This window comes from Lonchura striata, chromosome 15, assembly GCF_046129695.1.
Source record: "Lonchura striata isolate bLonStr1 chromosome 15, bLonStr1.mat, whole genome shotgun sequence".
Taxonomy (NCBI): Eukaryota; Metazoa; Chordata; class Aves; order Passeriformes; family Estrildidae; genus Lonchura; species Lonchura striata.
The window spans coordinates 5,312,127-5,337,445 of NC_134617.1; the positions used below are offsets into that span (position 1 = coordinate 5,312,127).

General features: G+C 43.3%; 1 protein-coding gene across 1 annotated transcript in view; it reads right to left on the minus strand.

Annotated features, from left to right (window-relative positions):
• The window catches only part of GALNT10 (polypeptide N-acetylgalactosaminyltransferase 10), a 75,334-nt gene extending 52,615 nt beyond the window's left edge, over positions 1-22,719 (minus strand). Inside the window, exon 1 of the mRNA XM_021552285.3 lies at positions 22,520-22,719. Coding sequence (XP_021407960.1) covers positions 22,520-22,693 — 174 coding nt within the window. The 5' untranslated portion in view covers positions 22,694-22,719. The remainder of the gene's footprint in view (positions 1-22,519) is intronic.
• Positions 22,720-25,319: the final 2,600 nt, after the last annotated feature.

Consider the following 25,319-nt stretch of genomic DNA (forward strand, 5'->3'; position numbering starts at 1 on the left):
CACAGCAAGATGCCAACCAGAGTGGTCTTTCAGATGCATCTAAATTCACTTCACCATGCAGACAGAGCAAGGAAACACTTTCACCCCTCCTCGGTATCTACTTCAGAGAGAAGTGCCACTTCTTCACAGATGACTTCAACCAGATCTATTTTCCCATGCCTCATGTTACAAAACACTCCAGAGGCCACATATAAAGTGAATTAGTCTTTTTTATTTCTAAGAACAGCTTCTGAAACTTGAAGTAAGCAAAGAGACTTCAAGATTTAAGTGCCCACATGATACTCCCAGATTAGGAAATATTTATGTATTTCCATAAATTTACCACTCTGCAAGAGGCAAGACAAGTTCACCATTCCAAAAAGCCTAAGCCAGAGTAGTTGACTATTATGAATTATAAAAGTATAAAGCTCAGATAAATGTCTATGTTTCAGTAATCCCATTTAGGACAGCTGCTCAGAAGAGCCGTTGTAGGGCTGGATTTTCACAAATTACATTAAGAGGAGGGAGGACCATAACACTTACTGTAATGATGAGATGTCAATTTTGCCAAAAAGTAAAAAGGAAGATTCTTAGTACATGCAATTCAGTGGAATTAGTGTCCAATTTGCATAACAAAACAAAAATCAAGGCTGTTCTGTACTTTCAAGTAAAGCTAATCTTAGATTGATAAATCCTGACACTTTTGTCCATGGTCTGAAGTAAATCCTTGCAAATTCTTTGAAGGGGTGAGACCAACAGTCTTTTTACTCTACACAGCTGAGCAGAAACAGTTTGCTGAATTACACTGCTGTTCTACACTCATCATCTTTGGAAGCAGAGCTCAGTTTAAAGGTTTTTTTCTGGTCTCAAATCCAGGTTCTCTCATCGATCTGATTGCAGTCCCCATCCAGAGCCATGCCAGCACAGCGGAGGGGAAAGTAAACTGGAAGATGGGGGCAAGATCATCAAATTGCTTCTATTACTGAGACAACCCCTGTCAAAGTCCTCCTTAACAGGCCCTGGTTACTGGATCCTCATTTTTCAGGCAGCAGAGCAGCAGGCAATTAATTTACTATTCTTCTGCCATCTCTACCACTCCAAAAAAGTCAAACTCTTTCAGGCTTCCTCACACAGGAACATGTATCAATGTCCACCTCCCCCTATAGTTTAGGCTTATCAAACCAAAGAGGTTAAAAACCTCTTCAAGCAGAAAGTTGCTTTTCTCAAAAGAGAAGGGAAACCTCAGTGCCAGCCATAAAGTAATCAATAAATAATTATTAGTAGGTGAGAAATTCAACACATTTTTGTCTGCTTAGTACACCTATTTTTATATCTCCAAACAGCTGAATCTAATTAGTCTGCAATTTAAGCCACCTTCCCTATATGAAACCTTAAACAGGCACTTGCTTTAGTTTCTAGAACTGCATCAAGCCTGTTAGCATTTTAATCTCAGTGACAGCCAAAGAAGAGACTGATTAAACAACAACTCCACAGTTCTATTTAATCTTCTTTTCAAGCTTCAGAAAGACCTTTGCATAAAAAAAAAGAACAAAACAAAAACAAAAAAACAAACCCAAAACACCAAAACCAACCCAATGCTCATGTAGTTATAAAAGCTTTCATCACTTAATCCTCTCTTCTGTAAGAACTCTCCTGACTGACTGGAACTCATTCTGCAGCAGAGTTCTCACTGCAGTAAGCTGAACATGTCCTCCAAGAGGGGGAAAGTCTGAAGAAACTACAGTACATGATGAGTGACATGGGAAAATCAAATACTTTAACCTCCAAAATTCCTTTAAATGCATTTTTAAAAAGCAGCAGTTTCTTCGAACAAGCCAAGATATTCCACTTAGACCACAGAGATGAGAAACCACCCCAAATTCCTTCAAGTTAAATGGAAGCCAACTTTCTGCTAGATTCCATCAAAGGTAGGATCATTTTCTTTTCCTTAAGAAGATGCAAGGCAAAGTTCATAGCTTCTATGGATTTCAGAGTATTCAGATCAATCTTCTGAGAGCTGCATAAAAATACCATGTGCTTTTAACTGATATTTCAGAAAATGAATTGTGGCTTGTCTTTTAATCTGGAATGTGAGGGATTCAGGTTCCATACACAGTAGAGAAAAAGGACCTCTGAGCATAATTATGTTGAGACAGCTGCAGCTGAGGAGCACATACTATCTCTTGAGATTTTTTTTCTGATGGAGTTATGGCATGACACCAGAGCAAGCTCAAGTGATAGTGGAAATATCCTGGGTGACTGGAGGCTCAGGTGAGCAAACACTAAGAAAATATTAATATTACAAACATCAACCTTCAGTTTTAAGCTTTCTTAGTAATGATTTGTAAGCCAAGAAAAAATATCCAACTCAACACATGCAACCAGTAGCTCTGGAACTCAGTAGAAGTTCTCCTCCTTGCCAAGACTTTATACATACATTCTGTGATTTTTCCAGAGCCACCCCACAACTGGCAAGCATCAAACCAAACCTCTGCCTGAATGTTTCATTTGTTATAGCGTGTCTACACAAAGACCCATTTTATGCTCCTGTACAAACAGAATCAGACATGAAAACTTCTCCTCTTTGCCAGGCACCAGAGAGAGCCTTTGTTCAGCTGCACAAGAATTCAGTGTAACCAGTTCATACTTAAAAATCAGCGTGCAGCAGCCAATGTCCACCATCCCAGAGCATGGAGAGATTTGCTGGGGGGATTATATCTAAGCAGTTTTAAACACTAATGTGAAATAGCAAAATCCAAATCATTAGACCTGCATTTGCTGGGCTCTGCTCCTGCCCAGGGCACTGTGCCACGTCCCTCCCAGCAAAGCATGCAGGTCCCTGCTCAAGCACTTACCCATTGATGCTTCCAGCCCTAATCTGCTCTGGGAATTGCTCCCCAGTGCCAGGCAGACTCCAGGGATTCCAGTGAGCACAAGCTGGCTTATATTTAAACCAGACCAAAGCTGGAGCAAGGCTCTTTAGGGGTAACACAGCAAGGGGATGCCTTTTGGTCACCCTGTGTGGTACAAACTAGATGCCACATTAGCCTTTTATACATAAAATAAGTACATACCATGTTCTGATATACCTTTTTACCAAAACAGCTCTCACACACACACACACAGAAAAAGTTATTGATAACACTTCAGCAATCCCCATTTTCCTTTAAAAATCCACAAAGACTTTTGGCAAGACTCCCAACAAAATTTCCAGGACCACCATTACTCAGTGAACTGCTAAGATATGAACAAGACCTCTCAGATGCAGTGCCTGTTTGGCACATCCCTGACTGAAGAGGTATTTCCACTACCCAGTTTTCAGCCTGCAGCCTTTAGTCATTCAGCCTGTCCCCTCAGGACACCTCCTTCCTCCCCTGTTGACCTGAGAACTCTGAGAGCTGCATATGGAATCACATGTTAATGAGGTGTCTACAGCAAAACACAGATATTTTCCCACTCTCTCTCAGGATATGGAAAAATGAATGTGAATGCTTTATGCAGTGATGGATCAAGCTGTCTGAATTTTGCAAGTCAAGGACATCAGATGCAATTCCCATGTCAATATTCATGTGGTCCCTCTCCCCCCACAAAGCCACACATCTGATACACAAGCAACATTTTGCATCTCATGTATATGTGGAAATGTCTTTCTGGGTGATTCAAAGGATTCAAAGCTAAGCAGAAAAGAGAAAAAGCACCAAAAACCCCCTTTAGTTAAAACTATTTACTTTAATCTTGAACAGAGTAAGTGAAATATCACAAAAGTTTCTGTAACAGAGGGCTATGCCCTGCTCACTGATGCACAAAACACGCTTCCATATGTTTTAATAAATACTTCCATTTTTTTTTTTTTGCCTTGATGCTGAATAGCTGTACACCTGTTACAAATTCCAGGTCAGCATTTAGTTATATGTTAAGGTGCCTTTTCAAGAGTCCACCTTATAGCATTAGCAGTAGAGGGCCAGTAAATAACACCATGCAAGACCATCTGTGGCAATATTTGTTCCAGTCTCCATGTGCGTCTTGACTAACATCTGTGCCTGTCTCACAAAAGAATGTTTTCAGCTAGCAAATCCCCCTGAGAAAGGCAGAAAGTAAATTTTCTTGATTCAGACACTGAACATTTAATTCCTAAAACTTTATTTTCAACATTTCCTCGGAATACAGCATATGTAATATTTAGAGCTGCTGGCTTCCAGGAGACATTTGTCAGAGCCCATTTAGAAGCGATAACATCTAAAACATCTGCAGCTGGTTATAATGCATCAGGAAAATAAAGTTGTCTGGCCTTAGCACCGTGCCCATGTTTAAAGGAAAAAAAAAAATCAAAACCATATGTCTGCTCTTAGTTTAGTCTCAAGTGATCCATATTTCATAAGGTAAGTTACCATTAATTTTTAAACTCCTATGAATTGAATTCTACTAATTGGACTTCTTGGGTTTTTCTAAAAATGCTTTAAAAAACAACTCCTTAAAATACCCCAAATCCATCTGGTTTTGATTGTACCAGTCAAACATCCATAATCTTTCTGGTAAGAGGAGCAAGCTCCAGAAGTTATCATAAAAGTGCCACGGCTAAAATACCTCCCTTGGCTTCTCCCCCAGAAATAAGTTTCCTGCAATTGTTTTATTCAGCTTATCACCATTACGGGTGCACAAAATGACATCCCTTCCCAAGTAATTTACATTGTGGGTTTTAAATTTAAACTTCATCTCAAATAAATAGTGGCTTACTGCTTCAAAAGAAGTACATGAGAGCAGGGATTTTAAATCAATCAGGAACTCAGTGCTGACCCAGGTCTTCCATTCCCTCTGAATGAAAGCCATTCAAACAAGGTGATGGGATTTTCCTACTGCAAAGTTTCTTGAGCTGCTGTTCCTATGGCCCAAACAGGCACTCCTGAATGTAAAGGCTAAAGTCAGCTTTAAAAACTTGTGCTACACATAGGTAAAAATGTTCAATTTAAATAGCAAATGTTCAGCACAATTTTGTGGCCTCTGTGCACAGCTCAGCATCACTAAGGACACCCCACCAGCCAGATCCAGACCAAGAGCACTGGGAGAGTGACGTACTGCAAATGGAAATCCTCTAAACAAACATACAACTTGTGCTCCAGATTGCAGAGAACTGTTCTGAAAACTATGTAAACCTTCCCCAAAAATTCCATCTTCCCAATAATTGCTGTTTTGTGGGTCAGAGAGCAGCAACTATTCCCACAGCCATGATGCTGCCTTTTCTTTTAAATGCAAGCAGCTCTAAACTTCATTTTACCTCTACTGCCCTGAAAAAAGCACCTCTCACAAACCAGGCACATCTGCAAAACACTCTGAAAACCAGAGCAGGAACAGAGGAGCAAGGCTTATGCTAAAAACCTGACCTCTCTGGGCAAGATGTTTTACGAAGGAATTATCTAGCACAGTGATGGAAGAGACTGAGCACAAAGTATTTTGACTTCTTACCTCCTGTGAAACTTAAGGGAGATAAACAGCCCTGTCAAACTTTGTTATCTTAGGAAAAGAAACATTTTTTCTCAGCACCATGGATTAATGGACTCACTGCCTTCACTGCTTAGACTCTGATCTCGGTGCAAAGTTTGTAAGAGCTGCCTCCCATCCTTCTTTCAGAACACAAAAGACATTTAAAGATATGTCTTCTGCTCCCACGTGCTCCATAGATGCAGTTTCCCAGTAATGGTTTTGCTGACTGACCCCTCAGCAGGCTTTCCCATTACTTAACTGTAATTGCACAGCAAACATGGACACAGTCATCTATTCCCACTGCTGAACTTTTAATAAGGAAAGATAATTACACAGCTTTTGATACACCAGAAGATTGCAGAGCAAACAGAAAACAGTTAATATTTCACTTACTGTAAAAGATTTTGAGATGATGTACATGACAACAGTGCTCTCTATAACAATTTGTTTTCAGGCCAAGTTCTAACCTGAAATGCTCTTCCAAATTCCAGTCAGAATTGGAACATCAACTTTATCAGCTCTCACAGCTGCTCACAGGTCTCGGCAAAAGCAACATAAACTGACAAGGTTCTCATTCATTTTTTTTTAACCTTTTGCAACTTCACAGAGCTGAGCAGCAAAATGCCAAAGCCAATGGCAAGCTCAGGAAGGCACCAGTGCACTGACTTTATCTTGGAACCAGCAGTCAAGGTTTCCTAACACTGGCTGAGTCAAGGGGACACCGATTATCACTTTCCTGCAGAAGCCAACTACACCAGCCAGGAAAAGGTGACAACTCCACTGAAGCTCCTCCAAAATACCTGCAAAATGCAAGAACATAATCTCTGCTTGGATTTGCAAAGGAAGCAGAACCAGAGCTCACAAACTCCCGTACAAACATGCATTTTAAGCTAAGAACTTCACTTTACTGCTACAGAAATTCAGTTCCCTCCAATACACAGCCTTTTCAATTTGATATACTAAGTATTTCTGGTTGCAGTGTGCCTTTAAAGCACTAAAAGCCCGATTAAAACCCAGAGGAACAGCACTCAATCCCTGTCAGTACATACATCCAAAGTCAGGACAGGGTTTGGCTTTGGGGCTCTAAGCACTATTTTGGTGGCAGAGAACCATCTCTTCTCACAGAGCTTGGCAGGGACAGACCCAGGACAGCACAGCTTCTCTGTCTTTGTTGGCACACTGAATACTTGCAGCAGCACAGCTCAGTGAGCAAGCTTGTCACACAGTGCAATTTTTCTGTGTGATACAAAATCTATCATTTCTGATCGCCCAGTCTTTGAGAAGCAGACCCAGGTTCTGCAAAACAAAACAAAAGCGTTTTAGATGGCTGTTAGTCTATTGTCCTATGCAGCACTACTGCTCTGACATACCCAGGGATTTTAGAAATGCCCTAGAAGTATCTGCTCCCATTACTGCTGAAGAACCACAACTACACAACTGCAAAATCCTGAAGAGTCACTCAGTAGCAGCGTCAGTTTGCAAAAAGGCAAACTACTGCAAAAAAACCCTAACCATTTGTTTATTTGAACTTATCTGTAACCTACAAGCAGAACAATATTACTTTGTAACTCGTAACAGGCAGTAGATCAACTTTGAAAGGAATGTACAGCCAGCTTTCAAAAGACTTCTACAAAATGCCTGGAACATTTTAATAACTTAATTCTGACTTAGAGAAATCTTTAATTAACAGAGCATTTAGAAAGCATTTTCAGAACAATCTGGAATCCTGTGGAATGTGTTAAGGCCTCCACGGAAACCTGTTCTGCCTGAGCTGAAGTCAGTCATGACTTAGGGAAAGCAGCAGTCAGAAGCAGGCAGCATCATCCAAACCTGAACACACAGCTCACCTGTTGTGTTGGTATTTGCCTCCAGAATCGCCCCTGCCACTCTTATCACTTCATTTGAGGAATTTGCCCTGCTTTTTCCACAAAGATGGCATTACCCAAATCACAGTCACACAGGACTTGACTTACAAGAATTAACTGCTGCTTACTTTTACACCAGCAAGCCACTGCTAATCCATGCTCCAGTAAAAAAGCAAGTGAATTAGGTCAAGGGAGCTTAAGTGTTGCATAGCACCTTATATCCACAGCTCAGACAGCACTTCCTCACCCATGAGCAAGAGCAGACAACAGTAAGTCAAGTCCAGATGGCCAGAGGGTCTTTGGATACCAATGAACTTTCATTTACTCTTTAAAGAAGGTTTATGTCTCGAAATGCCTTATCAAGTACTTATTTAGAGGAGATTATACACTGCTGGGTGCTGTTTTGCAGCTTCTTCCAACTATAACCTTTCCAAAGTACAGCCAGTCCTCTTCTAGAAATGATGACAGAAAAAGATGGAGCAGCAAAAGCTACAGCAGAGACACCTTCCTCTTTCTGAAAGCTGCCCATCCAACCCATGCCACTGTTTCTAGATGATGCCTTACACTGAAAGATACCAAAACACCTCAGTGTTTACAGTTTGTTATACATACACAAAAATGTTTACATGACAGACATTTCCTTTCAAGCTGCAGACCAGGAGGGAAAGCAGAGCTATTCTGACACATGAAAGTAAGAGAGAGGACACACAATCATCACCTCGGAGTGCTGCTTTAGTGCAGCCACCTTCTGCACCAGCTGCACACGGATCTGCTGAGCCAGAATGCAGTTCCCACCTTGAAGCTGCGTGGGAGCCTTGGGAGCAAATATTCAACCCCACAGACATGAAACATCCCCCCTGCTGACTCCACAGGGAAAAAAATAAGGCCACCCAGGCAATTCCATCAGCACAGATTAGGAGTTATGTCATGCACTGTGTCAGGTCCATGGCATGCCAGATTCCAGCACTCAGCCCATCAGCTTTCCTAGAGTTAGAGCCAAGTGTTCGCCCATTGCAGCCCACTCTGTCTGCTGGGTTTGGGATTAGGATGCTGCCTGAGGAGCAGATGAAGAAATGGATGTTTCTAAATCCCTCTGGAAAGCTGTTCTGCAGTATGTTTGCTAAAGAGCCTGTTTGATGATTCCACTCTTCTGGCTGCAGATCACAGAAATATCTTACACACTTGCCATGGATCACCCAAGCCATTCTGCAGACCAGCAAGGAGGAAATTTTCATAACAAACTGAAGCCAAGATTACTTTGAACCACAAAGGACACTTAAAACTCAAGGAGCTTCAAGAAACTAGGTGATATCTTTGCAACTGCTGTCTCTCCCTCCCTGCTTTTTCAAGTATTTCTTAATCTTAAGACCTTTTGGAAGAGGTTCATTGTTACACAAAGAGTTCAGCCTCATTAGGTACTAAGCAGAATTGCTAAAGTCAACATTAAATGCATAAACCCAGACATACAATTAAAACCTTGGATTAAATGTCATTAAATTTTAAGAGTACACTATAACCAATCAGTTTTCAGGTCTTGTCTGCCCACCAGTCTCCTCTTCTGAGGAGCTGCTGAGAGGTTTTAGAGGCTTTAGAAGCTTTTCACCCTGTGATTTCAAACAAGATCCAGGTGCACGATCTGATCTCATTATTTAAATCCTGACCCTTCTTGCTGACTGCACACAGCACAGAGCCAAAGCAGGTTGCACACACACTGAATGGTGATGTGTTACATGCTGCTCTTGTTTAGGAAGCCAGAAGAGAATCCTGACTGCATAATCCAGCAGCACTGAGCACAAGCCCAAACTCAATCACGTTAAGCTGACAAAGTTCCTAAGCAGGATGGAAGGAAATTTCCTTTGGTATTCTCTTCTACCTCCTGAGCAGAGATCACTGCAGATGATGAACAAGTCCACAATAATATCACAACACTTCACCAAGACCTACAGCTTTCACCACTCTCCAGCAGAAGAGAAAAAGCCCAGACGGTCTCTGCAGACACAATGAGAATCCATTTCAAATGGATCCTGCTTCCACGAGCTTGAAAACATTTTGCTGAAGACACCACGTCATTGTGAAGCTGTGACTCCCAAATGAGGTAAGCTGGTGCTCTTCTTAAATGTTTAGACCTTTAACAATTGTTAGGAAGCAAAAAGATTAACTATAATCAAGGCTTCAAAGTCAGTTCCTTTCGCAGCTCTGACAAACTAAGGAAGAGGAAAGGATCCATAAATCTCATGCCTGAGCCAGCAGATTCAAGAATGAAACAATTACAGAACATAGAGACCCCACATATAAGACTGAAAGCACCAAGATCTTTAAACACTGGATTCAGTCACCAGTGTAAATCCAGATGTCCCTTTCAGAAATCCATGCAGTACTGGTGACACAGTACAAAATCTCATTATTGCACTGCTGAGAAGCTCCTTTTTTTTGGTAAAAGTACCAGCAAACAATCCAATTTTTAAGATATTTTCTACAGAGCAAATTTAGGAAAGGAAAATAAATATATACATTCAGTTTGGGTTACTTATGGGAAACAGTCTGCCTTTGGGTGTTTTACTTTCTCCTTGTAGACTTCTGACTAGGACTCCTGTGTGCTATAGAAATACAAATCAAATCTCATGAAGCCTTCACTTTTCCCTAAAGGGCCCAAATAATTTAATTCTGTTTTTCCAGTTATCTCAATCATTATTCAAAAGCAAGAACTTTATAGGATAGCAAAAACCAAACCTAAAATAGCTTTAAAAACACTTAAATATGAGGGAAAACTCTGCCAAAAAAAGTCTAAATCAGGTAAATCACAAGCATAGCAAGCTGAAGACAGTTACTTTATAACTTGCATTTAACTGAATATTGCTTGGCTTCTTGCGTTATTTCTTTAAATATTAATAGCCAAATGTCTAATTTGCAGCAGTAGTCTAATTTTTAAACCAGTTAGGTAATTCTATGTAGCAATCTAATCTATCCTTTTTCTAGTTTTCAGGGCTTCTCTAACATCTTCTGACTTCCCCTAATACAAGTTGTACTGAGCTGCTCTGACAAATACATTTCAGAGGGGAAAACAAGCAGTTTTCATAAACAAATACTGGCAAAGTTCAAGTACAGGCATCAATTGTGATAAAGGGAAAAGACCATTTTCATTTTGTTCCCATTTATGTTGAATAAGAAAAATTTTGGAGCACTCCAGTGTAAGTGACAAGATATGAAAAACAGGGTGAGGCAGCAGAACATTTTTACAGCGCTTGACTGATGACTAACCCATGATGTCAAGGGCTAAATATACAAGAAACTCGCAAGTCACAAGGTTGTGCATCTTGCAGCTCAGCTTCCAGCTTTGTGCTCCCACAGTGGGGTCTGTGGGCACTTTCAGGATCTAATTAAAACAAATGGGTGTGACAGGCTTTTCACCTGGTTTCTACAGGTTTTGGTACATGGCTTATGTACAGTGGTGCCTCTATATTGCACACAAATCACTTGTACCTGTTTGCATGCTTTGGTGCCTGCAAAGAACAAAGATATTTGTTATTTTAGATGGTCAAAGAAGGGAGGCAAAATCAACTGAGGGCTGTGGCTACAGCACTGCAGCACTTGAGTGAAAGCTGTCAGAAATCCTGGAGAAGAGCAGCAGGGTTCCATCCATCCTCCTCTTCTTCCCTCCAGCCCAGGGCCTGGAACACAAGTGCCCAGAGTCCCACATGGCTGGCACAGCTTGGGGCTGAGGGCTGTGCTCTGACCTCAGCATCCTTCACAAGGTGGTCGATGCCAAGGATGGCTCTGGGGGGAGAAGGAGCTGACAAATCCCACCCCAAACCCAAATACGAGCACACACCTCATGGGCTTGACTGGCAAGAATTCTCGACCCAGGATGTCAGGTCTGGAGACACTCCGCTGGTTTCTGAGGATCAATCTCTGCCTCACCCTTAAATCCACAAATTCACAAAAACAGTTGGGTACCAAAGTCTCTCACTTCCTGAGGTTTTCAATTCACCCTGAGCATACAAATACCTGCATTATGTAACACCTGCAAAACACAAACAGTGATCAATTCAAAGGGAAAACAGTTTTCTACATGAAGAAGAAATTAAGGGAAACACACAGGGAAAGACAGCAGTCATCCTCTCAGTTAAACCTCAGTGATTTGGAAGGCAGCATGTCAGCTACATACAGACATCCCTAAAAATAACTATTTTCCATTCCAATCCTAAACCTGACCCATAAACCGCTACATTTCTCACGTTCTGTCCATTCAGCTTTTTCTTCACACAACCATATTTCTTCCACTTCATCCTGCAGCACTGGTCCCACTAATCACTGACATATGCTCCAGTACAGAGTATTTCCTCTGGCATTCTCTAAAAAGAAGCACTGTCACCAGAGCAATATAAGTGCTGGCAAATATGGTCTGTCAGGTTTTGTTTTCAAGGACTATAAAAATAGACTTCACTGCATTAGGCTTGAAAACTCATACCCTCTAGAAATAATTTCTAAAACAAGTTTTCACATGACTTGTTATTGTTTTCAAGTATCCAGAGAGAAAATCTGTTCTTTTCTATTTAATTTCACATTTTCAGGTTAAGCCAATATTTGAGTTCCACTACACAGCTGACAATTCCCAGCTAATTTATCAGCAATGCCAGTGCTCTCTGCTCACGCATTCATGACAATTCATAGCTTCTCAGATACATTTCTACCAGGAGCAGCCACTTATAAAAATATCAGCACTTGAAAAGCCATAAACCATCAGTTGTTTCCACAGCTTAGGCCTTTCACCCAGGGTGACCAGTATCAGTTTATGCTGATAACAGCTTTGGCCAAGATGCACAAAAAAGGATGTTGGCACAGATTGAGGTTCAAGACACTTTCTTGTTAGTTTGCAATTGCTTTGCCAAAGACTCTCTTTCTGTAATCAGCAGACCCAAGTTCCTATTTGCAGAAAATATGACAGTACAATGAATGAAAACTTGTTATGTTTTATACAGATTTTACACAGATTCTCTGCAGCAGTCAAAATCAAAGACAACACAAGTAGGACCTTCATACATTGCAGATGAGACTTATCCCATCTTCCACATCCCCATCAGCAGAGCACACAATTCACATCTGATGATCAGTAACAATCTGGGGCACAATGGGTCAAGAATCACATTTCCAAAAATCAACTGCAACAGCAACAATGGTAACCTGAATAGTTCTCTGGTTTCCATACACATAACCAGATACAATTCTGCCAGTTTCTACATAAAAATCCCAGGTCTTCCAATACTTGGCAGATATTTTTGCAGTTTACTTCCATGCCCTCAGTACCAAGCAAGCAAAATAATCTTGAGAAATCTCACTCCAAACACTTTAACTGTACCAATATAACTTCTTCACTGCTGCAAATAAGACCTGTGAGCAGATGCTGCTTTTCTGAAGGGAGACTTTTTTTTCTAAATTAGTACTTTGAATCAGTTTCCAAAACACACACATAAAAAAAAAAACCAGGAAGCATGCAACAGCAAGATATCCATAGGAGTTTTAAATATTTCTGACACAGTAAGCCACAGCCTGAGAATCAAAGGGAAGTGACAGCCCAGAGTGTATTTGGTGGATCAGCAAAACCAACATGCGCAGGAGTGGAAAAAAGGAGTTATTCCTTCTTACTTGGCTATCACACATAAAACACTGGCAACAGGCCACCAGGGAGATAAATGAGAAAACAGAAGATAATCACAAGGTCCCCTTCTTTTTGAGATCCTGAATAAGCCTGTTACACAGCGGCTAATATGGATGGACAGGCTAAATTTAAGTGACCTTCTGTAATGTTACAGAAAATTACTTGCCCAATGAAAGCCTTTTACAACATCATTATGTTTGTATTTATCTCATTTTTGGTGTTCTGATTTTCTTCAGTGATAGAATGTATTTTGCTTGTATTTATCTGAGCTGAAATTACAGTCTCTAAAGAGAGCCACTTCCAAGGAAGCAGAGTTAAGATTAAAGTCAGTCTGACCAGAAGTGAAGAAGCTGCTTACTCTTTTAAAGATATTATTAAAACCCCCAGAAAACAAACAAAAAGAAATCTTATGGGATGCCAGTCCTGGTTGTGGTTATTTTTATACTATACTCTAGATCAAAGTCACTAAGACTCTTATTTTTCAAAGGCACATCATACTCTAAGACATCTTTGAAAACTTTGGTCTAAGTGTTAAGAACACTCAAACTCTGTCTCACCTGTTTTATTTATTAAGAAACAGCTCATGCTTACTAATCCCTGTGAACATTTCTCCTTTGGACTTCATCTGAAGCCTGGGAAACATTAGAGAAGCTCAAGAAAGGGAAAAAAACCCTAGTTCTTTGCTATCATGGAGAAAAATGGTTTCCTTGCTAGTGTGATCAATAGGTAAAAGTAACCTCCCAAATGAATCTGAACACAAGTAAAGGCAACTTATAGAAAAACAAGCCTATGTGATCTTGCACTGAGAAAAAAACAAGACTGGCTACTAGGGGATTTAAAATATTAGATCTTCTGAATAGTCATAAGCAGAGAGAGAACAAAATTACTTTCCTTTGAAAAGTCACCTTAGCTTGCACACATAGCTGCAAGCAAAGGATTTCAGGCTTTAGGGATCAAGCAGAGCAGAACTTTTCATAGAACTTAAGCTTGTAAAAAACCCCAGTTGTTCAGGAGGGCTGCAGCAAGGCAGCTCTGTGTGGAGGAGGGACAGCTGACAGTGTTTGCAGATAAGATCTGGTGAAGTCCCAAAACATCACAAGGCCTTGACTAACAAAGACAAAATCTAACCAGAGTTTTTGGAAGGGAGAGTATTCAAATAAGAAATTTCACGCATCCAGAAAATTAAAATTCTTGCAGAAGACAAACTGATTTACTGTTATTCTGTGAATGTTTTATTTTTATGACCAAATAGTTCTGCAGCAGGAAAACAGGATTCATTTACAGGCATCCAAGTTTAAGACACGAGTTCTTTTTGTTTGAAATTTAACCCCTTTGCTGGCCATTATTTCAGTAAACAGCTGCATTTTCTGTGTATTTAAAAAAATATATATTTTGATGTGCCTTTTGGAAGTTCCACTTCAGCAGATGCTTTGTGATCTGCAACCACAAAGACCAGGACAAGTTCTTCTTTGAAAGCTACATCAGGGAAAGGTGTCACCACTGGATCAACTACACATGGCACACACATGAGAAATACTCATTAGTGGTGAGGGGAGATGCTGTGATCAGAAATTAGTTACCTCTGGGCAGAAGCAATTTGCAGCCTAACAGGGAAGGATGTCAGCATTCACTGTTTTGAAAGACAGTTTTTAGAAATTGCTTTCTGCTACTTGTGCTAACTGTGAAAGAAAAAGGTATTAAAGCTGAAAAATTAATAAGAAGTTGAGACTGGAAGACACAGTCATCTTATTTAGTGGCATTAAGAGTGAGCTTCTCCACCAAGCTGGGCAGCACAACACAAGTCAAGCCTTCACAGACTCCATCTTCCTTCCCTTCCTTTGCTTTCTATTTCTGGCCAAAGAAAAAATCAAAATATCCACATGAGTTACATGAGTTTGCTTAAAACAGGGTTTCCATTTTAAACCCTCTGAATGTACTCATGCGGGACATGATTTGCAGTAAAGCTGGCAGCCTGTGTTTCCAGCAAATGACAGGGGGACTAAATAAAACCTTTTCATTCTTGTGAGCTGCAGAAGACATGCCATGAATGGTCAGCAGCTTTAGGAAGGTAACTTGGCAAAGTGGGAAAGGCATGAAGCAGTATCAGAGGAAACTCTGTGAGTGGGAGAGATTTTGTTTCTAATGAAATCAACAACTTTTCTACAGAAGCAAGTTTCTCCCTTGGATATTGGTCACACCAGAGCACCGCTGATGCTCCACTGTAATTGTGGTTTAAAAGCCTTAATTATAGATACATGCTCTAGGGAGCTCTCTTATAACCTAGAGCTAAGATTAGAGAAAATGGAGGAACTGCAAAAGGGAAGAGAGGTAATTATTTAGAAAGAAAAGCAAACTTAAGGACCAAAAAATGGTAGACGTCCCTTCTTTGAAGCTGCAAGTTAAAGCTTTATCAAGTTTATACAAAGAACAATAAGGAGACATGTCAAACAACTAATTTCTTGTATTTTAGGGGGTGCAGAGCTGCCAGCAGATCTCAGACACGGTAGAAGTTACTCTTCTACCCAGGCATTTGAAAAGGAGGGCTGCCTGGCAACTCTTTGTGCTCATATTGATTTACTGATCTGTAGCTTTCTCCAATCGTTTGCCAGACCTTGTAAATCTAACAAAAGAGGCAGAGTCTGACAAGTCAGCCATAATTTGATATCCACTACTACTTATACTCTTAACAAAGCTGTGTAGATAAACACTCCATTTCTTGTTGCCTATCCATCACCCATGCAGGATAACACAAATGCAGGAAATACCACCACGGGTGTTGGTTACACTGATAAAAAAGATACCATTGCCACTGAGAGGCCAGGTTTCATGAGGAATAAAGCAGGACCAGCAGCACTTACTGGCTCCCTGAGCTGTAAGAAGTCATGACCTGAAGGGAAAACCACAAGCACACTCTTCAAGAGATAACAGAGAATATGAAAGTTTTTTCACCAAGACAAAAAGCAGTCTGAAAGCAGAACATGAATTTTTAAAATTAGAAAATGGGGACTATTATCCCTGGATTTAGAAATTAAGCATCACACTGTTGCACTCTTGAAAGTGACTCAGGCACCAGAATTTGTTCAGGAGTCTGTGAAACACAATAAACAGATTCACACTATCCCTGAACTGCTAAAAATCCCCACCGACAGCTTTTGGTTCTGCAAACAACCTGGGGCATGAAGGCAAGATAGAATGTCATTTATACAACTCCCTAGAAGCAGAGGAATCCTTCTGGAAGGAATATCCAAGTGGCCAAACTGCATTAGGACTGACCAAAATCCTTCTGTCCAGGGAGAGGAGATCAGGTTAAGACAAAGTACAAATGTCAGGCAGAAAGGCTATTCCTGATTTGATTTCAGAATAAGAACAGAGGGCAAATTAAATTAACAGAAAGTAACTATTCCCAATCTAGCTCAGTCTGACTAAGCAACATTTAAAAAATATTTTAATGAATGAGTACTAAAATAATTATTAATGTCTGTTTGCCATCACAGCAGACAGTTTTTAATCTATTCAGCCTTTCCAGTCTTCTATACACGGTGATCCAGAAAAAAAAAAAAAAAAAATCTACACACACATTCAGGTCACTTGACCTGAGGGGACCTATTACTAATAAAAAATTTCAGATGCACAAAGTCACTGCAGCCACCTCTCTCCCTGAGTGTACACAGAATTGTGCATTATTCATGCTACTACTGAACAGAAGTACTGTTAACTCGGGTTACTCCACAGAGTTAACAGGATGGAAGCATGAAGCAGGATGGACACTAGAGAAAGATGGCAAATACGATGGCAGCTTTGTTTACAGGAGCATTTACACCGTGCTGAAGCACCAGGGAACTCAGCACACTGCACTCTGGTTGAGGTGCACTCCAGAAAAACCTACCACTGACAGCTCCACTAAAACCCACCCGATAACAAGCTCACAGGTTGAAACAGCTGCTTTCATGGGCAATCAAAACAAATTCCTGCAGCACAATTTTTCTTCTACTTATATTTCCAGCAGACAGCAGAATCCCTCCTACCATCTCCGAAGCGCCTCACCAGCTCTGCACTTCCCAGAAGGAAGCTGAAGGCTGCCTGCCTTCACCTGGCACTGGAAAAGGCTGCAACAAACAGGAGCAGCATGCAGATTTGTTTTAACACCTGGATACAATTTCCTCAGAGTTAGACAGGGTCTGCTCCTGCACAGTGTAAGCAAGGTTACAGCTGCCTCCACAAGGAAGCAAATACAGAGTGACAGGAAGGGAAACTGCAGCTCATCTTCTTCTAGTGACGTCTGCACCTGTATTCAAACAGGGAGTGAAAGGTGGAACTATATAACAAAGTCTGGTTGATAACATTTTTCTGCCTAATTTCACCAACCCTCCTCACTGGTAATAAGTAACTTGCTGTTAGTTTTTCAGTCCTTGCAAGTCAAATACCTGGTAGTTATCTGCCAGGAAATCTGTAACTGTGGTTGCTCTTACATCAGTTGTCTCTTGCAATTTGATTCATATTCTTTCAGGAAAAACACACAGCTATGGAGATCACCACATGATTTTGGTTTTCACCAGTCACCTAAAGCACAGTCCAGATGCCAGCAGCCAAAAAGTTTTGCAGTAGAAATCTTCCTAGCATGAAGAAAGGTCACCATTGCAGCAATTAAGTGCATATGGAGCATGTTTGAAGAGTGAAATAGAACCACTTTTCCAATAACAGAAGGACCTGCTTGATGATGAAGACCTACAATACAGCCCATTTTGTTCATTCAGCTCTGTGTTGCCATTACAACAAAGATCACCACAACGAGACCTTGAGTGAAGGCCACTGAAAGCTTCAGTTTCTTTACAAATTTATTTTCAAGTTTTATTTCTCACTTTACAGTTGTGAGATGGTTTAGACACTTCACTTCAGCTCCCTTTGCCAAACACAACTGCAGGACACGCTTACCTAGCTCAGAAAACCCTGCTTGTTTCACAAGTGCACTCATTGAAGCGATAAACTTCAGAGTAGCCCACATTCAATCAGTCACTCTTAAATTAAAACAGGCTTGTTCAGCTGTAGCACTTACACTCCAGTCCTTAGACGCCAATTGTTTTACACTACACTTACAAAAACAAGCTTTTCAAAGTTTCCCTTTACATCAGCCGGTGAGTGCCTGGCAAACACAGCTGCCAACACAGCAGAGCCTCAGACAGGAGCAGCAGCAAGGTTTAGGACACAACCAGTCTACCTGCCAGAGGAAGCTGTGAAGCACAGCAAGCTGGTTGTCCAATTCCCTTCTGGCTGGCAGAGAGCAGAACAGGCATTGCTCTAATTTTTCCCAAACCCTTGTCCTCCCTCCCCAGGTTTAACAGGCTCCCTCTTCCTTATTAGCTTTTGCCAACCACACACAATGCTGGCAAACCTTGACAAGCTCACAGCTGCCCCAGGTCAGAAGAGCAAAGCCCATCCCCTTGCTCAGCTGAGGAGGACACCAGCCCTGGAAGGCAGAGCAGCATCACTCCCCACTCAGTCATCACCAGGGCTGCATTTTCAGCCATGCTGGCTGGAAACTTTAGGCTCAATGGCACTAAAGCCAAAGTTTATCACCTCAAACTTTCCAACAGCAGCACCATCCCAAGGCATTTTTCAATCCCAAATTCTCAGTTGGTTTCTCATTGCCAAGGAAGCAGCAGGAGGGTGTACCCCACATCACTCTGGCCGGCCGGCAGCAGAGGGCACCACACAATCACCGATGTGATTTATACACTTCCATCATGCTCCCGAGTTAATTTATTGAGCACAAATTACTGCTACAACAAGCTACAGGGCGACTCCATAAAGCATTCATCATATCAGATAAAAACGCACTGCCACGAAAGGCAGCTAATTTGCTACAGTGCTTTCAGCCAGCAATTCAAAGAAAAACCTTTAAGCTCAGTATCTCTCCGAGCTCAAAGCCACATTCCCAGAACAGCAGGTTTCACACAGTGCAGATCTCCAGCCTGACCACAGAAGAGCAGAGCAGCAGCTCTGCAGAGCATTGAAAGCCACATAAACACTTGCATTAGCCCAAACATAAGCCACCAGCCCACAGCCTAACTCATCCAGGGTTTACACACTGCAAAGCTACCTCCACATCAATTAAACATTTGGGCTGAGGATGCTCAGCAGCCTCTGAAGCAGACAGCAGAGATCCAAGAGACAAAAGAATAGCTGCATTCCTTTTGCTTCTGCCTACCCCCACACCCACAGATCGTATGTTTTTACTTATTGAATAGTTGTTAAAAAAAGAAAAAGATGAATCTACAGAAAAGTCAATCTGCATTCCGTGAGCACACTGAGACACGCGTAGTGATGAGCAAACAGCACAGTCACGAAGTCAAAGCAGATTCTAAGCTGTCAGCAGAAACACTTCAGTACCACGATGCAACCGTCCCCATTTAATGCCAGACCTGTTACACACCCCAGGAAAAAGGGACTTCCCAGATCATCTCCTCTGCTGAGCCACTGCACAGAGTGACAGAGGCCACTCCTGAGCACACAGCAGTGAAGTGAGGACTAACTCAGAGCTTCAGCTTTTCTAAGGAGATCTGCAGCATGACCTTGAGGCCAAGACCTTGATGACTTCTCTCCATCTCTCCTCTGTGGAGGGAGAAGCACCCACAGAGCTGCAAAAGAACAAACCCAAAAGCAGAAGGAAAGAGCAGATAAGTCACCCACCTTATTAAAGCAAGACACTATTTTCAGCCACCATAATGTTTCCCCTGAACATGTAAATACAGAAGCAATTAGCTGCCTAGGCACTTCCGCAGAAACCGTTTAGAATAATCTTCCCTAGAATATATTTACATCATTTCTGATTGCTTAATTTTCTGACACATTTGTTTCGGGCTCTAGAAAGATTAAATAAAGCCAAATCACCTATAGTGATGTATATTGCCATGTTACTGAAGGCAACACGCAGCACAGACAGACAACAAAAACTCCTGGGTGGTTTCAAACTTCATAATTTTAGCAATAAGACAAGGTTCTAGGAATTGTTTTACAGCTTTAATTCAGCTGTTTCTTAAAACCTTCCCCCTTCTTCTGCTTTTACTCTGAGGGATAAAACTACTGACTGAAACAGCAGACACCATTTAAAGAGAAAGAATGAGCCTGGACAGAGATTTCATTGAAAAGCTCAATTCTGAAGCACATAGGAAATGTCCTCAATTCAAAGACTAGCCTGCACAAAAAGGCAAATTAAAGCCAGAAACAGAATAAAATCTTTTCTGACTGCTCTGAATATATTTTTTCATTATATTCTCTCCTATCATCTGGAGTTTTTGTATTAAGAAGTCAGCTCTTTCGAACAGCTTCAGGAACAAGCAGACAAATAGCATATTCATTTTCAAGCTGAAGTTGATTATTAAGTACAAAACCCATGAATGTTTGTCGGGACCAAGGAAGGGAGGCTGGAACCATTGATTGTGAGGATGCCCAAACAACTCTCTGCAGTCAGCTGGCAGATACCTCTATGACAACAGTAAAACAAACCACACAACTAAACAGAAAAACAAAATCACATTTGAGTTGTTTTTATTCTGCTTCATCTGAAATTATTTTTACCAAGACAGCCTGTTGTCCTTAAGGCTATGTTTTCCCCTGCTCAGTGTAACTGGAGCTATCATTGCAGGGCCAAATCATTCAAAAAATAAGCACATAACACAAATATATCTTCACTCACAGACCCCCTGCAGCCCATAACTCCATGGTAATTAGACTGGAAGATGAAGCCTTCAGCCTAAAACCCAGCAACTCTGATTTACACAAGCGCAGAGAGGTTTTACTGTGAATTTTCCTGCAAGCTGCACAGGCGTTTCCTGCCCAGCTCCACACACCATCAAAACAAAAGCAGATCTCAAATCACTGACAGCTGCCATACTTTACAGAGACATAAAGAAAAATGGAGCAGGCATTGTGTACAACACGGGCAGCTCAGGATAGCTGAACACCGAGAACACTGCAAGGACACAGAAATCAGCAGAGATACTGCCTGGCTTACACCTACCCAAAGCCTACAGTACAAGGGCAATTCTGGAAGACCAAAACCACAAAAGCCAACTTTCCACTTTGAAACCTCCTAAGAATAATGACCAACTTTCTCCTCGTTTCCTCTGGAGGACACATGATTTTACAAAGGTCTTTATTTCGCTCTAACATGTGAAGCTATGGAGCAGGGCTTGATTTCTACCAATCATGCAAAATAGATTCCCTGCATCCCACAGCAATACAAGCATAAGGCAGTAACATCAGGAACTCCAGGCATGTAATGATCACTGTGTGATCAAGTCAAAAGGACTTCTGCACAGATTTGAGGATCTGCTGCAAATTTATGTTTTATGACAGGAAACAGCTGATCCCTTTCCCCAACAGCATGGGATACAAGCATGATTTTATCCAGACTTACACAAAAAAGCTTGAGTTTGAAAAAGCGTTTCTTGGGGGAAAGAAGAGCTCAATCCCAGTTTGAATACAGTTCTTTGAGAGCTTTCTCTCCCTCGGAGCAGAAATTGTCACAGCAGGTTTCTCCACCTTTACGGTGCAGTTACAGCAGGAAGTCTCCAAGGAAGGAAAGATTTAGACTACTAAGAGTTTTAAGTGGTTTTGAACAAGTGGAGCCTTTTAGAGTGGCAGCTGAACTGATAGTTACACAATGACATTTCAAGCTTTCAAGTCCCAATCATTCTTAATGGCACAAAGCTAAGCCCAGAAGGGGACAAAGCTATTACACAGCCAAAAGTAAGTGCAGCTAAACTGTGCTTCCAAACGTCTAATTTGGGCGATCAAGCCTTCCTAACTCACACACTAGACAGACAGGTTTGGCTGTTAAATTTACTACTACACCCGTGGGACAAGAAAGGAATGCAGCCATGTGTTGCAACATCCTCAGGCCACATATCCGGCGGGCATCCCTTGCCTCTCGGGACGAGTTATCCGCTTCTCTTTTCCCAAAGGAGCATCACTCCGCTGACATAATCCTCAAGCTCCACCTGGTACTCTCTGCGAGCCCTCGCCCGGAGCTCTGCGGGGACGCAGAGTAACAGGTGATGTTTGCTTCCCGCACCCTTCCAAGGCAGGTAAAGGGAGATGGCACGGAGGCACAGCCTTGGGAAACGGAGCTGCCGTTCTTTCCTGTGCGCGGCTGGGACGAGCTCCCCTTCCTCACTCTTTGGCGCAAGATGCAAACACCTTGCTTTATTCCCTTACCACGCTCTGACAAAAAAAGGCACGGAGACCCTCCCGTCCCCTGCCAAAAAAGTACTCGCGCTCCCGCTCCACCGCAGGCACAGGATACGCAAACCAGCTCCTTCCCGGGGACCACCGCAGCCCACCCGGCTTCCCTCCCTCGCCCCCTCCTCTGATGGGGGCGGCTGCCGCTTCTCGCCCCTCTCCGTGATGGGAGGGGTCGCGCCAGCCCCGCACACGCCCCGTGCGACAGCGGCTGCCACCGGAGCCCCCCGACTCCCACCGGAGCCCCCCGACCTCCCCGGCACACCCGGGGCCGCTCAGCCCTCCCAGCCCCCTCACTCACCGGCGCCTCGCCGGCCGCTGCCCCCGCGGCGGCCGCCCCGTCCCCGCCGGCCGCGCCGCCGCCCTCCAGCTGCCGCTCGCGGTACAGGGACCAGAGCCCCACGTTGGGCAAGAAGACGAGGGCGGCCAGCGCCAGCCCCACCGCCTGCAGCAGCCGCTTCTGCTTCCGCCGCATGGGAGCGGCTGCCGGGCGCGGGCTGAGCAGCGGATGGGGCCGGGGGGCCGGCGGTGAGCAGGGGGAGCGCGCTCCGGCCGCCCCGCCGCGCTCCCTCGGCGCAACTTTGGCCCGCGCTCGGCGGCGGCGCCGGGCGGCAACTCCGGCACTTCCGCTCCGCTCGCGCGGGGCGGGGCCGCCACAGCCCGCCCACAGCCCGCCCACAGCCCCGCTCATTACCCCGCGCTAATGACCCCGCGCTAATGACTCCCCGCTAATGACTCTCCAAGAACGGCGCTCCGGGGAGGCCGCGGCACGGCGGGGGGTGCGGGCGGGCGCCGCCGGAGCGGGATTTGCGCCGGCCGTCGGTGGCGGGGAGTCGCGGTGGTTAATTGGCTTAAAACGCCTTAATCAGAGAGGGACCCTTTAGACGGGAGCGGGGACAAGGGTTGGCAGCTGCCTGAAGGTTCAGGGCTGCAAATGCTCCCCCAAAGGGTCCGGGTGGCCCCCAAAGGGCTGGGGTTCGCCCCACGGGCACGCATCGGCCCGGGGACCAGCCGGTGTCCAGCAGGGATGGAGATGGATCGCCGGGACACCGACAGAGAGCATCGCTCCAAATCCATCCCCATCCCCGCTTCGCGTTAAACAACACGCTGTGTAGTCGGGCAGCATTTAAGTAGCTTCACCTACAACGAAAACGACATAATTTAGAGGCACAGGATAGAGTTGGAAGGGTCTTTTTAGGAAAAAAGCAATGGCGGCAGAGCTTTCCCAAGGATGGGGAGCGGATCCGTTTCCTCGATGAAGAGCCCGCAGCCCCGGCGCTCGGAAGATGCTCTGCCAGCACAGCAGCCGTGAGGCTCGGCTGTGTCAACAGCAAAGCTGCGACAACCCGCTGCCCTGCTGGGCGCTGGTAAAATAAATATTAGTTCTCTTCCAATGCAAACCCCCGCAGGGAAATTTCCTGGAGCGACAACAAAAAGTCTACCGGAACCATTCCGCACCCCAGCATCTGCAGCTCTTGCCATCCTCGCCCCACACAGCAAGTGGATTTAAACTTAAGTAAACTTCCATAACCCACTAGATGGCATCTTCTAGCAGATTTCAGTGCCTGCTGCGAGAGGCAAATTATCAAGGAAAGCATTTAATTTAGAGAACAGGTTAGAGTTCCTAAGTCTAACTACATGTTAAGGCAGCTTGCACTTTCATTTTAATTATCGATGAGAATTTGTCGCCAGCTGATTTCTTTACCAGAAGTGTTAACGCTTCCATTGTTTCTCCGTGGGTGGAGGAGATAGCGACCCGTGAAATCCCTTCACTCCTGCCTTTAGAGCAAAGCGTATTCCCTTTATCATCGCTGAATCACCTCCGGCAGTGCAGAGACTTAGGCTGCTCCTGAATAATGCATAGCCACTAAAATTGTACAACAATAAAGCTACATATACATTACCTGGTACTGCGAGAATCCAGGCGGGAAAGCTACAATACCTCTGATTTAATGCTGCAGTGCCAGTGTACTGCCATATGGACCCTTATAATAACATCCACATCCCCTTACCTCTGCAAGAGCTCTTTGATAAGTGGCTGTGAAATAGCAGGAGGTTTCGTAGGGATGCACACAGGCTCACAGGCTGCCCTTGGCAGAACATCCTCATTTATATAAAGAAATGACAGCCACAAAGTTTGAGAGTTAATTAAAACAAAGCCACTAGCTGGCTTGACATATGTTTAAATTTAGGATTGTGAGCCTGCTCGCTAAATTAAATGTTTGCTTCACAAATTGACTTCAGTTGAGTTGCACAAGTTTTAACTGAGAGCAGATTATGGCTGGTGCTGCAGGTAGATTAGTATTTTGTATATGTGAGACCATCCTGAATGATCAAACCCTCTGAAGAGCCTCGTAGGAATTGAAGTCTGGCTGCTCCTCAGTGATCACTCTGGAAATGGATGTTCCAGGTCTTCCCTATGCTTTAAGAGAGACTGAGTCCTGTTGGGCTTACCAATTAAAATAATTTATACTCCATGCAGCTGCCTTGGTCCCAAATAAATAGATGTTTCTTCTAGTAAAGGTAGAGCATGTCTCCCTCTCCTCTTTCTCCTGAAGTGTTTTGGTGGAGACAGAGCTCTGATTTTGGCCTGTTGGATGCAATGCCTTGGGGATTGATCGAGTACATGCAAAATAAACATGGATTTACATTTCTGAGAAAGGAGAAAGCCTGTGGCTGTTAAGCTCTAACTGGAAAGGGAAATGGTGTACCTTCCCCAGGCATCTTTTCAAAACAAATATAGGATAAATTAATAGCAGCTCAATCCCTCTCTGGAAGCTCTCTTTGCTAGCGAGCTGGGTTGCCTGGTTTGCAGCTCATGTGCTGAGCTGCTGCAGGGCAGAGTGCAGCAAAAGTGGGTAACAGCATCATGAAAATGAAAAGCCTTGATGAAGGGTGATGAGCAGGGCTGACCAGAGGGACTTGGTCAGCAGATGCTGGGAAAGGGCAGGAGAGCATTGAAAAATGCTAATGGGAGTGGATGTGACAGGAGTTCCTGGGATAAAGCCCACAGATGGCATGACAGGATGGAGATGAGATGGCACTGATGGACTGAGGGAATCAGTGTTCTCCTGCCTTCTGCTCTCCTCCGACTGCAGCTC